This window comes from Crocuta crocuta, unplaced genomic scaffold, assembly GCF_008692635.1.
Source record: "Crocuta crocuta isolate KB4526 unplaced genomic scaffold, BGI_CrCroc_1.0 scaffold186, whole genome shotgun sequence".
In the NCBI taxonomy this organism is placed as follows: domain Eukaryota; kingdom Metazoa; phylum Chordata; class Mammalia; order Carnivora; family Hyaenidae; genus Crocuta; species Crocuta crocuta.
The window spans coordinates 6,830,955-6,847,730 of NW_027551569.1; the positions used below are offsets into that span (position 1 = coordinate 6,830,955).

General features: G+C 38.0%; 1 protein-coding gene across 1 annotated transcript in view; it reads right to left on the bottom strand.

The window, feature by feature from the left end:
* The window catches only part of YLPM1 (YLP motif containing 1), a 72,737-nt gene that overhangs the window by 35,483 nt on the left and 20,478 nt on the right, over window positions 1–16,776 (bottom strand). Inside the window, exons 6-7 of the mRNA XM_077750646.1 lie at window positions 5,164–7,284; window positions 2,441–2,561 (exon numbers count right to left, since the gene is read on the bottom strand). Of these exons, the coding sequence (XP_077606772.1) occupies window positions 2,441–2,561; window positions 5,164–7,284 (2,242 nt within the window). The remainder of the gene's footprint in view (window positions 1–2,440; window positions 2,562–5,163; window positions 7,285–16,776) is intronic.

The window sequence follows — 16,776 nt, forward strand, 5'->3', positions numbered from 1 at the left end:
CCTGAGCCGAAATCGGATGCTTAACCAACTGAGCTACCCAGAATCCCCTTTATACAACTATTTTAGAGAGCCATTGGCTATATTCCAGGAATCATTAAAAATGTCCTTATTCTGCAACTGAAATACCCCACTTTAAGGATTTAAATAAACATAAAAAAATTTTTGTAAAAGAAATTATCTAGAATAAGTACTTGATACAAAAACATTCATTAAAGTTCTATTAATAATAAGACTGAAAGATTAGAAACAAATGTCTAACAGAAGTGGAATAGTTTTAATAAATTATGCATCAAAAGTAATAAGGTATGTAGGAATATGGAAAAATGTTTATAATTTGTTAAATGAATAAGGCAGAAATGTGGAACTGTATATTCTAGAGCTTCAACTATTTGCTAAGAGATACAAAGTTAAAAGACATAGTTCCTATTATTATGAGCTCTGTTTAGAAGGAAAGAAGACAAGATAACAGACAAAATACAATAGGATAATGGCTACAGCAGAGGCTGGTACAAGATGTTACAGGGGTACATGTGAAGGCAACCATCTTACACAAGGGGAAGAGAAGATACAGAGCTGAGTTCTAAAAAGTAAACAAGAATTAACTAGTTGGAGAAGGGGATAAGAGAAAGAAAAGAAACTCCAGGTTTAGAGCACAATATGTACATGCAAAAGCATGGAGAAGTTAAGAGCCTGGCACACTAGCACAGTTCTAAGAAGCTCCACATGGAAGGAAAGCAGAGTGGAAGGGAGTGGAAGAACAAGTAATGGTAAACAGAGGTCAAGCCAGCTCAGGAAAAACAAAAGGTCATGCCAAAGACTTCGGATTTTATTATGAAAGCAATGGTGAATACGGGAGCATTCTAAAGCCAGGGTGCACGCAACATGGTGAGATTTATGTTTTTCATTGTCCATTTTGGCCAGAAGTCCCATCAGTGCTGCCTAAGGTGAAGTGTAAGGTACAGAGTAGCGCTAGAGAACTTTTTGGGGGTGCTGGAAATTTTGTTCTTTAAATTTGTCAAAACTCAAACTGTAGGCTTAAAATGAGTGGGATTAAAATAAGTTATGATACGTAAACTACACCTCAAAATTTGATTCAAAAATACAATAAAATAATCATTCTAGCAGCAGAATGGATAATGGATCAGAGGGGAATGAGATGGAGATTAATAGGATGTTTCTGAAATAATCTAGGCAAGAACTGATGAAGGATAAAACTGAGGTTGTGGGAAAGTGGAGGACAGTATATTTGAATAATGTTAAAAAGGCAGTAAAGTCAATCAACAGAATGACTGGATACAGAAGGGCAGGACACAGTAAAGAGTCAAGGCTGACTTTCAGGTGTCCAGCTTGGGTGAGTAGGTGGTGGTGAGAAGAAAGAACAAGTTTAATGGAAAATGATAATGAGCTCCATTTTGAATATGCTGAGTTCGACAGGAAACACCTTCAGAGAGAGACGCTGAGGCAGACAGATGCATACACAAGTCAAGAGATATGATATGGGGAGGCAACATCATGGTGGTCGTTGGTAGCAACTATGTAATCTGTTATGTGTTAGACTATGTGTTAGGACAAAAGGGAACATTGAAAAGTGAAGAGTTAATTTTATGAAATGATTTGGATTTTTCCTCTCATTGTGTTGTTATAAAGTTATCTGCATAACATTTTTAAAGCTTAAAGGTAAAACTGGCTTAATCACTGGCTTAAAGGTAAAACAACAAACAACAACAACAATGAATGCAAAACAAAGGGAGAATGTGACCACACAAATCTTTCACAGAACTTTACTGCCTGAACTGGGACGTGATGTTTGATCCCTTTCCTAGCTGGGGAACCAGTAGCCCAAGGAGGTGGGGAGACTATGAGGCTCACAGGAGTAAGGCTCAGATGGGACCTCTGCACTGCCCACATGAAACAAGACTGTTTCAAGAAAAGAGATTATTAGGAAAATTCTACAGTTTTGTGAACATGAAGCCATGTAGCTCAGATGTGCTTGGTGTACTTATCAAAACCTAGGGGGAAAAGGCAGCTGTCACACTTTTGACAACATTTAAAAGATTTTCAAAGGTCAATTACCATTAACTTTTTACTTTCCCCAAATTTAAATTAAAAAAAGGTTTTTTTAACGTTTATTCATTTTTGAGAGACAGAGACAGAGTGCAAGCAAGGGAGGGGCAGAGAGAGAGACACACACAGAATCTCAAGCAGGCTCCAGGCTCTGAGCTGTCAGCACAGAGTCCGACACGGGGCTTGAACTCACTGACTGCATGATCATGACCTGAGCTGAAGTCGGACACTTAACTGACTGAGCCACCCAGGCACCCCAAATTTACATTTTTTTTATAGAGGAAATTTATACTTATTACAATGGAAAAAACTCAAACAACATACAAACATACAAAGTGGGAATCATTTCATTTCCCAAGCACACATTTTCCCATACCGGGTACATTCCAGGCCTTGAAGGTGCATTCTGCAACCTTGAGTCCTGGGGTGGCAGATGGTCAGGCATCTGTGGCTCAGACCCAAAGTCTTTCATCTTCTGAAGCTGTTCTTTCTGTTCCCTGTGAACAAAAAAAATCGCCATTGTGCATTAAGGCATGTTTACTCCGTACCCAGTGACTACAACTGATATCAAAGAAAAAGGGATCTAAGAACCTTGTTCTAAAAGCCCTCTACAGTGCCCCCAGAGCACCTCCAGGGTAACAGTCTCTTGCCTTTATGTAGCTAAATGACCAGTCATCTACAACTTATAAATGACTATAAGTCATTAAAGATCTTCAAGGACAGGTGCTACAACCTGCCTCATTAGTCTACTCTAAAGTAGCATCTACTTGTCACACTTTTCTTTCAATGAACAAAAAGTTCTCTCACTATTTTTCTTGTTCAATACTCTCCAGCTAGATGAGAGGTTGCAAAATGGTGGCCAAACATAACCTACAAAGTTTTTTTAATTGGTTTTCACATTAGTTTTCAAAATCTGAATTAGCTGCCATTATTTACAAAGCAAAATATTTCACATATAAATTCAAATTTTAAAGAAATTTGGTAACAATGGGTCTACGTTCCCACATGCCAATAATCAGCTGACTGGAGTAATGGCTGTCCACTTTAGATGAAGCAGTTTGCCACAATCCTCACACACTCAGTAGAGTTACCCTGGCCCACTTTCACTCATTTTAGTTACCTGTCTGGTTCTTGTGGGCATTTTAGTTTATGGTCCTGCTATGTACAGTGAGAACTAATTTCAGTCTGCCTTTAAAAATAACACTTCATATTCCTAAAGAGTAATCATGTAACTCTTCATGCTTTTCTTGAAATCTCTGGTCAAATTCTGTTTGTTTGTTTTTTCTAATTTTCCTTACAATGCCCACCATAAACAGGTGTGACGTCTACTCCAGCCTCTTCAGACTTTTTACAATTTTCTCCCTACACTGGATGTAGTGACCCAAATGGACACAAACTAAGGGTCAAAAAAGTTTATTTTCTACCTCATGTAAATCATATTATGACTTCACACCAATACAACATAGCTCACTTGTATTCAACTATGACAATTCTCATCCATCACTTCATATAATTTAATTATGTTTATGTTGCCTAGAAAGAGCTTTAAAAAAAGGATGATGATGAAAAAGCACCTTTTATCCAGGTTTTCTATACAAAGTAATAATGGATGAAAAGAAAATTTTAAAAAGAAAAGGAAAGAAAACTTAGCAGTTTGGTAACACTAATCAGCTTGGTGTTGTCCATAAACAAAACAGATTTTAGAGCTGGACAGACTGGGTTCAAATTCTGGGTTTGCCACTGATGAGCCAAGTGGACTTAACCTCTCTGAGCCTTAGGGTCATCTGTGAAGTGGGGATATGTCTACTTATCACTGCAGGCCTTTGAGATAAAAGGATCTGAGACAGGAGGACTGAGACAATGTATGCTAAATTATTAGCACAGTGCCCAGCACATGGTGGGTGTTAAGTTAAAGGCATCTGTAACTTAAAAGTGAATAGTGTAGTAACTAAATGTTCTGGATCATACTTTCCACATCTTCCTCTGGAGTAATCTGGAAGGGTAAAATCTCTAAGAGCAAATCTTCTATAAACAGAAATCTGTTGTGCTGCCTGAGGCACCGGATCTTTCATCTTTACCTATAGGGATTTTTCCTCATTATACTTTCCTAGACATAAAGCTTCAGTTATAATTTTAATTGGCGTCATCCACAACTGTAGACCAGAATTGAAAAATGAAGGAAACACGATATACTGGAATATGTCAAAACCTAACCATTAGTTTATTTTCTCAAAACATTGCTAATTCCTAAGAAATTACTCAAAAAGTTTGCAATCTATCAATGACTCCTAACTTCTTATCTCAGGACATAGTTGGTTTAAGGGTTAAATGAACAAATATAAAGTATTCAGTACAGTTCCCGGCACGTAGTAAGTATGCAATGTTAGCTGCTGCTGCTGCTGCTTCTTTTTTTCTTTTGTTTTTAAGTTGTTATTCTCTGGGAAGCATTATATAGGTACTTATACATAGGTGATTTAAATCAAGAAATCCAAATTTTATTCTCCATTTCACAAAGAAAATATTCGATTATGTGGAAATAAGTAACATCCTCAAGTAGAGATATCTGCTTCTAGTTATAAGGAAAGATAAAACACCCCAGAAAGAAAGTATCAGTGGTTAGACAAATCTGAGGACGCTTTCAGATTAACCATTCTGAGCTTCAACAGAGAAAAACCTTACAGAACTTTCCAAAGTTTTATCAAAGATTAGTGAATACGAAGTCTATAAGACCTAATACCAAAGACCAAAATGCCTCCTGGGGAAAAAAAAGATGTTACATATGAGCTCTGCGGAATCCAGAGCACTGGAGAGTTGAAGTTTGACACTGAAACATGCATAGGCATGATATGTCAGCAACACAGCTATAAAAGCCAAGAATGGCTCTCAAACTTTCACATTTGAGGACATAAGCTTGCAATTAACACAGTTCCCAAATACATTTCCTAACCCTAAAGCAGCACTGAATGGCCAGAAATATACATTAAAATTACAAGAACTTGAAGCAAAACGATTCCATTCACATACATCGCATCACTTTAAAAAAGAGCAGTCTGAATGCGGTTTTGACTAAAAGAAAATGATCTTAAGTAGTGAACTTACCGAAGCATTTTCAGTTCTTGTGCAGCTTTCAAAATGATTTCGTGCTGCCTCTGACTGAGAACCATTACCCCTCCAAGGCCTTGGTCAGAGTCTAAGTTTGTATCCGACCCCATCATCTCAGAAGAATGATGTGAGGAGGGCATATGTTCCGCCATGGGGGAATGTCTATCCACATCAGATGGGTACCATCTGTCTGACAACCGTTCTCTTTCCCAGTCCATTCTGTCAGGGATATAATCTCGCTTTTCCCGCCATGTATCTCCTCTTTCTGGATACTCTCGGATCCTCAACTCACCCCTATCACGAAAATCTCGGTCATACCCATGGTCTCGATTTCTTTCTTCTCTCCATCTATCATCCCGATATCTATCCAAAGGTGGAAGAGGTGGGAGGGGTGGTAAAGGTGGAAGAGATGGAATATCCCGTTCACGAAACTGTGATTCTTGTTCATCCAGTGGTCTCCCATAATCTCTGTCCCACTCATTATCCAAATTTCTATCATACATATCCATGGGTCTTCCAATCCGATCCACATCCCTGTCCATGTCCCTGTCCATTTCCCTGTTGTAGTCCTCATCCATATCCTGATCTCTCTCCCAATCATCCCACCAAGGGCCTCGTCTATCTCCATCATGAGATCGAGATGGTGGTGCTGAGAACCTGTCCTCTCTGCTATATGGATCTACTGTATCATCTTGATAATCACGTTCGCATTCTCTCCAGTATCTTTCTCTATCCCAATCATCAAGTCTTTCTCGTTCCATTGGAGCATTTCTACCATCTAATGGGAACTCTTCATGCCCTCTCTCTTCTCCATGGTTCCATGGAGCCCTAGGAGGCTCATCTCGGTGATATGGATACATTTTTTCCCCACCATCTCCTGGTTCTGGTCTAAATGGACCTCTGTCACGACCAAAATCTGGTCTTCCCAGTCCCCTTTCCCTACTGCCAGGCCCTCGAGGTGGTCCCCTCTCCCTACTCCCAGCTCTTCGTGGTGGTACTCTCTCTCTACTCCCAGCCCTTCGAGGAGGTCCTCTTTCCTGACTGCCAGCCCTCCGAGGTAGTCCCCTTTCTCGACTGCCAGCTCTACCCCTGTCCTGGCTCCCTTGCAGACCACCCGGCACTTTCTCCCGACTGCCTCCTGGCCTCACCAATCCTCTGTCCCGGCTGCCTTCGCCTCTGCTCATCTTCTCTCGACTATCTTCTCGTCTACCCATCATCTTATCACGAAAGTCTTCTTGCTTGACCAACCCCGGGCCACGGCTGATTGCCTGACCTCGACCTCTATTTACTAGTCCTTTATCCCGTGTGTCTTCCATTCTGCTTTGCCCAGGACCTCTGTAAGATGAGCTGTTGCCTCGATTGCCTTCTAACCTATTATCTCTGTTATCTGGCCGAGGCAGCCCTTTATCTTGGTTGTTTTCTGAATGGGGCAGACCAATACCCAAAGGTTTAAAATCATTATCTGCAGTTAATGATGATGATGTTGTCACTGCTGCTCCTCCCTCCATCCCCCCTGGTTTTGAGGGAAAAGTAGATTGAGTAGGTACAGGTTTATTTGCAAGGGGTACAGGCTGAGTAACAGCTTGGGCTTTGTCCATTTGAGTCTCCATACTTTGAGAATTCTGGTCCCAATTAGAAGGCTCTATGGGCCCTTCCGAGACTTCGCTTTTAGGTGGCTCTTGTTGAGAGTCGCTTAGATTCTCATTTGACTGAGCCGCCTTGGCATCCTTTATATCTGCAGCAATGGAAAATGTAGCTGACTGCATTTTAAAATTCTTCTGCTGGTTACTATTGGTGTCTGCTAATGGTTCTTTGTTTCCTGAAAGAGGTTCTGCTTGTGACTTAGGTTGCTGCTGATGTTGCTGTCCAAAAGCTGGCTTGGGGCCTTTCCACTGTGGTCCACTCTGTCGAGGACTGAGGGATGTATTGGGGGTAATATAAAACTGAGATGCTGGCCCCCGGGGAATCATTCCCCATTTGCTTTTAGTGCCCTCTGTTGGGTGACCTTCATATCTGGGTCTTGGCCCATCGGGGCGATTTCCTTCAAAACGAGGCCCTTTGGGTCTCGGTCCTTCACACCTTGACCCTAAATCCTCAAATCTTCGAGGACCATCAAATCTACAAGTAAAACAAAAGATATTACTCAAGACAGTAAAGCAGAAAAAAAAAAGTCTCCATGTAAGAATATTTAAGGCAATCTTGCCTTAGAATCTGTTTACAAAAATGACTCTTTTGGTCATTAAATAAATCCTGAGGTATCTATCTTAGAATCAGTATGCTAAAGTGGCAGTGCTCAGAAGGTCTTAGGACAGGCTTTGGAAATCATGTCAGTATTATTATAATCCACTTCAAAACATCTCCTGCAGCAAGTCACTGATATACTAAATTGTTAAAAAGCAATTATAAATATTGTGACTTAATAGACAGAAAAGTCCACTCATTTTAAATGAGGGAAAAATGCCACAGCTAACTCTGAGAATACTTTCAGAATTAAAATATAACTAAAAGCTAAATAGAAAACAACTAATAAGATAATATAGGATGATTATAAATATTGTTGGAACTCACATTATCATCTGGACTATCTGACAAAAATTCAAAGGACAGTAGCCAGCTATATCTTAAGAATGTGCTCTGACATTTTAAAGTCTGCACAGGACCCTAACAATTTGCTATGGACCTACTTGCCCATTCAGAAAATATTTAGTGCACATTCCCTGTCTGTCAAGCACTATACTACATCTAAGGGATATACAAATAAAATGTCATCTGTGCCCTCAAAGGGTTTACGATCAAGGAGAAAGAGAATCTAAGTGTAAATAAATACCCAAAGGTGCAATGACAGAAGTCTATCTGCAAATAACAAGGGCAACAGAGGAGGGGATGGTCAATTCTACCGGGGGGGAAGGGGGTGGTTAGGCAGTGAGGGCTGTCCAATAGAGGCTTTATACAATAGATGATGCTTAAATCAGTCTTGAAAGACAAATTCTCTGAGGCCAGGCTAACAGAGTGTACTGGAGATAAGAGAAATGGGTGGCAAGGACATATAAGGTTAAGGAAGCATTATGAGGAAAGACAGAGAAACACACAATAACAAAGCATGTCTGGAAGTGGAAACGGTTCAGCATGGCTCAAGCAAAGGGAGTAGGAAAGCTGGGAAAGGAGTGGAAAGGTAGGGAACTAAAAGATAAGTAAAGAGCATGCCAGAATCTATCTCCAGAAGACCTTGTGTGCCCAGTATGGTAGCGACTACTGGTACTCCTCTGATACCCATTCCCCCTTTCCCTAAAGTACCAGAGTTTCTTCATTCTTAGCTGGACACAAAGCTAGCAAGATCAAAGCCTTTCTTTCCCAAACTCTCTTGTAGCTAGAACTTATTGCCATGTTTTGGCCACTGGGCTGAGAGGGAAAATGACTGACACATCCTTCTGGGTTATACCCTTAAAGGGAAGGGCACATCCTCCTCTTCACCATCTCCTTTTCATGCTGGCTCTGTCATGGTGGTGAAGCATCTTGGACCATGTAGATAAGGGCAACATACTAGGGGATGAGAAGTAACAAACCAGAAGGAACATGGATTCTTGACACTGTAGAGCCATCACATAAGTGCTAAAAGAGAATAAGCCTTTAACTTATTAAAGCATATGACTTTGGATCTCTGTTACTACCAGTGAATTAATTCAGCTGGGTAAGAAGTTGAGAATTATCTAATGAGACTTAGAGCCACTATAGATGACCTGTTTTTTAAAAGACTCCTCTAGCAGAAAGTAGCAGACAGGTAGGAAAAGTTTATTGTATATTGTTTCTACAATTTGGGTAAGTTAAAGTGAAGCCTGTTCTAAGGCAGTGACTGATATGAGGATGTAGAGAAGATAAAAGTGAGAGATGTGAAGGAAGGTAAAATGGATAGGACTTCCTAACAAGTGAAATTAAAATGATAACAGAAAGAGAAAAATTTAGGATGATTCCAAGTTTCCCGGCTTAGGCGACTAAATGGATGATGATGCCTTTCATGTTTTTAATGAGAAACGGAAGAGTTTTTCTTTCATTGGTTTGGGAATCAATGAAGAATACTAAATTCAGTTTCAGGAAAATACTTATTTCCTATCCCTGTTCTCTTTAGGCTTTTTGTTTGTCTAGAAGTCTTAGTTTCAAAAGAAGAATGCTTCCATCAGGGAACATAACAATAACTTCATTAAACTGAACTTGAGACTGCCACCTGGCTACTTGGAGTCTGAATAAACAGGCTAAGAAAGAAGTAACTATATTGGCTGGGGGTGACTGGTCCCGAGCTGCAAGGGGAAATTGGGTCACTACTACACAATGAGAGTAAGGAGCAAAATGTCTGGAATGGAGATCCTCTAGAACATCTCTTAGCACTTCCATGTCCTGTGATTAAAGTCAACTGAAAACTACAATAACTCAATTCAGACAGGACTGTCAATAGCCCAGACCTTTCAAGCATGAAGGTTTGGGTCACTCCACTAGGCAAAAAAAAAAAAAAAAAAAAAAAAAAAAAAGAACAACCAAAATTCAAAGTTGAAAAAAAAGGNAAAAAAAAAAAAAAAAAAAAAAAAAAAGGACCAACTAAAATGCATGCTGAGAAAAAAGGGACTATGAAATGTGCAGTGGAAGAAGATAGTTATAAATACCAACTATGGTCTTATGACCAGTTTCAGGATATGTTTAAATACATACATATGTATTAAATACCTTTGGTTGACTGTTCTTCCTTATCCTCTATCATAAGATGTATTAATAATAATTTATATCTCAGAATTTAATTTTTTAATGTTTATTTTTGGGAGAGAGAGAGGGGCGGGGGGGGGTGGAGACACAGAGTCTGAAGCAGGTTCTAATACAGAGCCTGATGAGGGGCTCGAACTCATGAACCATGAGATCATGACTTGAGCTGAAGGTGGATGCTTAACGGACTGAGCCACCCAGGCACCCCTATATCTCGGAATTTAAATTACAGAGTAACAAAGACAGAATGTGAACCAGCTAGGAGAAGAATGAAGATTTTCCCAAAGACAAAAGGGGACTATATATCCTTTTCTGGGGAACAGGTAAGAATCATTGTTTTTTTTAGTTGTCCAGGGACAAATACTTCATGTCAGATGAAGAAAATCTCCTGTGATCACCCTAATCAGAAACATATAAGGGAACTCTATGAAAGGTACTACAGCCTAGCCAAGTTGACACCACACAGAGTCATCACAAGGAATGTCAATATACATAAACACACTATAAACAGAAAGGGGACCACCAGCAGATGGTTTTTAAATTCTGGAAGACAAAGAGCAAACATGAGTGGTAACATATGCAAGAAGAAGCTGCAGTTTAGAATACTGGTAGTAGAAGACATAATCAAAATGGGGCTGTCTGCCCACAGAAACCCAGAGAGTCAGAATTCTCAGATAACCAGAGGTGCTAAGGAAGGACAGGAGTAAGACTTGGGGCTAAAAATGTATAAATTAAAATCTATATTCAGAACCATCAGCTAGGCTTTCTCTAGGATGAATGTCCCTAAATTCTTGAATCTGAGGGTCCTCTAACATTGGCAGTTCTCTGCTCTACCACGTAAGCAAAGCCTGAATTTGCTGACTGGAAGCAACAACAGTCGATGAGCCCCCATATGCACACAGAGCTTCTAATTAGCTTGTCAGGGTCCCCCACTCTTAAATATAAATGGACAACCAAGGATCACTAGATATTTGAGGAACATCTCCAAAATGGAAGGAAGAGACCAAAGGTTAACAGGTCATAAATCTAGAGAAAACAGAGATAATACAAAAAAACAGAAGATAATTTTTAAAAGACCCTCAAATAATATCCTCAGAGAGATTCTTAAAGATACTGTAAATATAAATCAAGAACAATTTACTATATATAAAAAAGGATCAGAACCAAGAAAACTGCAGAAAAAATTTCAAATTCTTCAAATAAAATGCAATAAAAAGATTAGAAGTATCTCAAAAAGTACAATCAAATGAAAAAGAGACAAATATAATCAATCCTACAAGTCCAAAACCCTGTTAATGAGGAGTTCCAGTAAAAGAAAAACAGAAAACAACAAAAAAAAATTAATGAAATAACACAAAGATTTAAGAGTTAAAGAGACTCTGATCTCCAGACAGAAAAGACCTAGCTCACTAAGTAATCAGTATAATTATTAAAACTAAACAAACAACAACAAAAACAAAAAACCACTATGAAATTTTAGAATACCAGGAGAAAAAAGTTTCTGGCAATAAGGAGAAGTCATCTAAAAAGGAAAAGAATCAGAACAGTATAGCATGCATACTGTTCAACTTTAGTATATAGTACATAAATGGTATTAAACAGTATGGTTCTGGCATATAGACAGAGATACATGGATCAATGGAACAGAACAGAGAGCCCCAAAATAAACCCACGCATATACTGTCAATTAATTTATGACAAAGGAGCCAAGAATATAAAATGGAGAAAGGACAGTTTTTTTCAATAAATGATCCTGGGAAAATTAAGCAATCACATAGAAAAGAATGCTGTCTCACACTGTACACACAAATTAACTCAAAATGGATTAAAGACTTGAAAGTAAGGTCTAAAACTATGAAATTCCTAGGGGAAAAAAATACATGTAAACTCCTTGACATAGGTCTTAGCAACGACTTTTTGAATCTGATATCAAAAACAAAGACAATAAAAGCAAAAAATAAACAGGTGGACGACATCCAATTACAAGGCTTTTGCAGAGCAAAGAAGACCATCAACGAAACAAAAAGGCAACCCACTGAATGGGAGAAAATATTTGCAAATCTTATAACTGATAAGGAGCTAATGATTAAAATATATAAAGAACTCATGTAACTCTAGCAAAAATACAAATAACTGTGATTTAAAAATACTGATTTTAAAATGGGCAGAGGACCTGAATAGACATTTTCCCAAAGACGATGTACAGATGGTCAAGAGACACGTGAAAAGATGTTCATCATCATTTATCATCAGGGAAATGCAAATCCAAACCACAGTGAGCTATCACCCCATACCTGTGAGAATGGCTATTTTCAAAAAGATTAGAAATAACAAGTGTTGGCAAGGATATGGAAAAAAGAACCCTTGTACATTGTTGATGGGAATGTAAATAGGTGCAGCCACATGGAAAACAGTATGAAGGCGCTTCAAACAATTAAAAGTACAACTATCAGATGATCCATAAATTACACTTCTGGATATTTATCTGAAGAAAACAAAACAACTAACTTGAAGAGATACATGCACCCCATGTTCACTGCAGCATGATTAATGATAGCCAAAATATGGAAACAACCTAAGTGTCCCATCAATGGAAGAATGGATTTAAAAAAAACTGTGGTATGTGTATACGTATGTATGTACGTGTAACACACACATATACACACACAAATATTATTCAGCCATAAAAAAGAATGAAATCTTGCCACTTATGATAATATGAATAAACCTTGAGGACATTATGCTGAGTGAAATAAGTCAAACACTGTATGATTTCTCTTATATGTGGAATCTAAAATTAAATAAATGGATAGATAAAAGCCAAACTCACAGACACACAGAACAGACTGGTAGTTGCCAGAGGCAGGGGTGGGCATGGTAAAAATGGGCGAACTAATTTTGTTTTTAGTTTAAATAAATTAAAAATTTTTAAATGCTTGACTTCAGATTCTATATCCAAACTTTAGTCAAGTGTGAGGTTAGAAAAAAAACATTTCACACACATGAGGCTCAGAAAATTTGCCTCCAACCCACAATTTCTTAGTAAGTTACTTGAGCATGCCCTCTGGGAAAACGAGGCACTAAACCCCACACAGGAAGCCATGACATGCAGGAAACAGTGACTCCGTTCCAGGAGGACAGTCAAGGGAAACGCTGGACTAACAGCCATATGGCAGATCTTGAAACCAACCAACCAGCCAACCCAGCCAGGTGAGAAACAAGAAGATGCATAAATCTGGGGAGAGAGATTGCCTCAAGAGAAAAAGCAAAGGTGGTTTTGGGACTGGGGTTGGAGAATTATTTTAAAGATTTTTCAAGCAGACAACTGGAAATTCTAGAAGAGCCATTACACTAAAAGAAATATAAATATAACACACTGCTTATCTCTATAGTGGACACTGCTTACTTATCTAACAACAGTGACATATTAGACAAATGGGGTTAGAGTAAGTGGAACAACCAAATCTTTATTAGAACTGGAAGTAAATATCTAAGTCTAAAGTGTGAAAAGTTCAAGAAAGTAGCAGCATATTTTTCAGTGACAGGAAGGTAACAACCAAAAGAAACAGCTAAAGGATTAAAAGAGGTCATTAGAAAATACATTTAGGGTAGCTTGGGGCATGTTTTTCTTGATTTTTAAAAACTGGATGTATGCACCACTTTGATAAAAATGTAAAATGAATTTAAATGGCACAGAAAGACTAGCCCCAACCAGGAGAAAGAAGAACTTCTTCAGAAAGACTAGAAGAAGCAAGATGAGGATAATAAGGTAAGGTAAACATAAGGGCTGGAAGTGAGTTTCACTGGGCCTAAAAGCCTTGATTTTCTCCGGGAGGCAGGAAGCTAAATTAAAGATACAAAACGAAAGAAAAATCTTTGTGGAGACGGAGAAAGCAGTACTAGTGCAGATGGTCTCCACAGAGTAGTGAAGCGTTGGCACAGCTACTGTTGGGCACAGGGACAGGAGCTGACTATAGAGAGTTGGCCGAGGACACACCACAATACTAAAGTGGGAGACCACTTATTTACTTGTTTACCTATATATGATACTGTTTCAGGGCTTGTAAGGGTTTGGTTCCATTTCTTGAAGTGACATTTATTAATTCAAAGTGCCTGGAAAAACACCTTAGATCATTCAAGTTGTGTAAAACCATCTGCTTTGGATTCAGTTCAGCAATGATCAGTTCATGGAGGTGGTAAGAGGAGACTATCCTCCACAAGGTACAAGAGTCCGTAAGAACCCTTGTTAACTCGCTACCTAGTATTATAATCGAGTTCTGAATATAAATGAACTGCCTTCCTACCCAAATTGTGAATGCCTCGAGAATTTCATCCATAACTGAGACATTCTGGCATAAGCGACAGTTACTGAATATCTAACTGTCAGGTACTATGTTTGTGCTGGAAATAAACGGATACTTAATTCAAGGAGTTCATAGTCCACGGGAAGACTGAGATAAGTAAATCAACAATTTGATTTACCTAAAACTCAGAACAAAATTTGATAAAGTGGAACATGTTGGCTTTGTTCAGAGGTATCCCCTTTGTCTGACTCACCCAAGGATTTCAATACATAATTACTTAAGTGTTCCCTGCACTAGGAATTAGTAAAGCAAAAACTGACAGGAAAGTAATTCTGAACAAAGAGAAGAGCACGTATAAAAAAAGGCCAGAGGAAAGGATAAAGCAAGCAAGAGGCACTAAAAGATGCGCAGATGACGAAGAAGAGAACATGGTGGCAAGGCTGTAAAAGGTAATGAACTCATTATTGCAAGCCTCAGGCCTGCACATATAATACGCAATTTCCATGACAGGATAGGATGCTTTGCTTTCAGATTAAGTTGCTGATCAACAGCCAAGGGTCATCATTTTATTTTTATTTTGGGAGTTAGAAAAAAACCAATTGAAATATACTTTCAACACTACATATAAAAGGCAATTATTTATCAATACTGCACTTTCAAATTTTCAAAGTTCAAGGATGTAACAAAATGTTAGACTATCAAAACGTTTTGTATTTATAAAAGAATTTTTAAGCCTTTCGAATAAATATATTAAGAGATACTCAATTTAAAAATATGCACAAAAATTAGGCATGTTTACATCAATACAATGAAATGCTATGACCTTTTTAACATATAAAAACATTAGAAATAAAGTACAAACATAGCATATATTCACTAAATACAATCACATAAAAACACATGTATTTGCCCATTGGTTAGAAGAAAAGTAAAACAAACAAATATTTGGTGCTTAAATATTTAGAAAATTTTTATACAGTTAGGTATGGTATTTCATAAACCTTTAGAAAACAAAAACCCTAAAGCTAAGTATGAAAACGTTAGAGGTCTGTATAAAAATTTCAAGATTTAACATAAAAAATAGACTCCAAATGGGTATAAAAACTTAAGAGGTATGCACAGAAATACAAATGTCTTATTATCACAATATTTACATAAACATACTCAAATCAGCTGACCATGAGAATTACAAAATATTAAATTCTGGAATCAAATTCCTGCCCTTTTAGTTTTCATTTGAGATGATTTTTCTAATTATTTTCTAGTATCTGTAACTAAGATCCTAAAATCAAAACTTTCCCCCCAAAAAGTAATCACTATAAATAGGAACAACCATGACAAATGGAAGCATAGAGTGCTAATAGTGTTTACAGACCCTTGCTAATCCAAATAAGACAGCTACAGAATGGAAGAGGTCCATAATTCCAATCCAAAAACCAATCAAAAAGTACACATGACCAATCAGGAGCCTAGATATTACAAAGATGTCAATTCTTACACAAAATGATCAACAGGTTCTATGCAACACTCATCAAAATTCCAGCGGGTTTCTGAAAGCTGACAAGTTGATTCTAAGCATTACATGAGAAACAGAGAGGACCAAGAATAGTCAAGAAAATCTACATTAGGGGTCAGCAAACCATGGCCCCAAAGCCAAATCCAGGTATGAGTAATTTTTAACATTTTTAAATGTGAAAAATAAAAGGAAGAAAAATAACTGATAGAGACCAAATATGGCCTACAAGGCCTAAAAATACTTACCATCTGGCCATTCACAGAAAAAGTTTGCCAACCTCTGATCTAGAAACACAGAACTTGAGATCTTACACTAAGAGATATTAAGATTTATTATAAAGCTACAGTAATTTATTTAAAAAATCTTTTTAAGGTATTTATTGAGACAGAGAGGGAGCACAAGTGGGGGAGGGGCAGAGAGAGAGAGGGAGAGAGAGAATCTCAAGCAGACTCCATGCTGTCAGCCCAGAGCCTGATTCAGGGCTCGATCTGATGAACCATAAGCCAAAATCAAGAGTCGAACACTTAACTGACTGAGCCACTCAGGTGCCCCTAAAGCTACAGTAATTAAAACAATATGACACTGGTGCAAGGATAGACAGAGTATAGAAACAAATCCATACATACAGTCATTTGACTCATGATGAAGACACTACAAAGTAGTAAGGAAAAGATGATTTATTCAATAAATGGTGCTGAGGTCAACTAGATAGCCATATGAAAAATAATAAACCATGACCCCTACCTCATACTATACATTAACAAATAAATCAATTCTATATGGATTGTTGATTTAAAAATAAAAGTTAAAACAAGATATAAGATAAAATAGGATAATGTAATTATAGCCTTGGGGTAAACAAAGATTTCTTAAACAGGACACAAAAATGTACTAACCATAAAAGAAAAGATCGGTAAACTGGACTACTAAATTAAAATCAAGAATTTCTATCAATCAAAAGACACCAGGGGTGCCTGGGTGGCTTAGTTGGTTAAGTGTCCGACTTCAGCTCAGGTCATGAAATCATGGTTTGTGTGTTTGAGC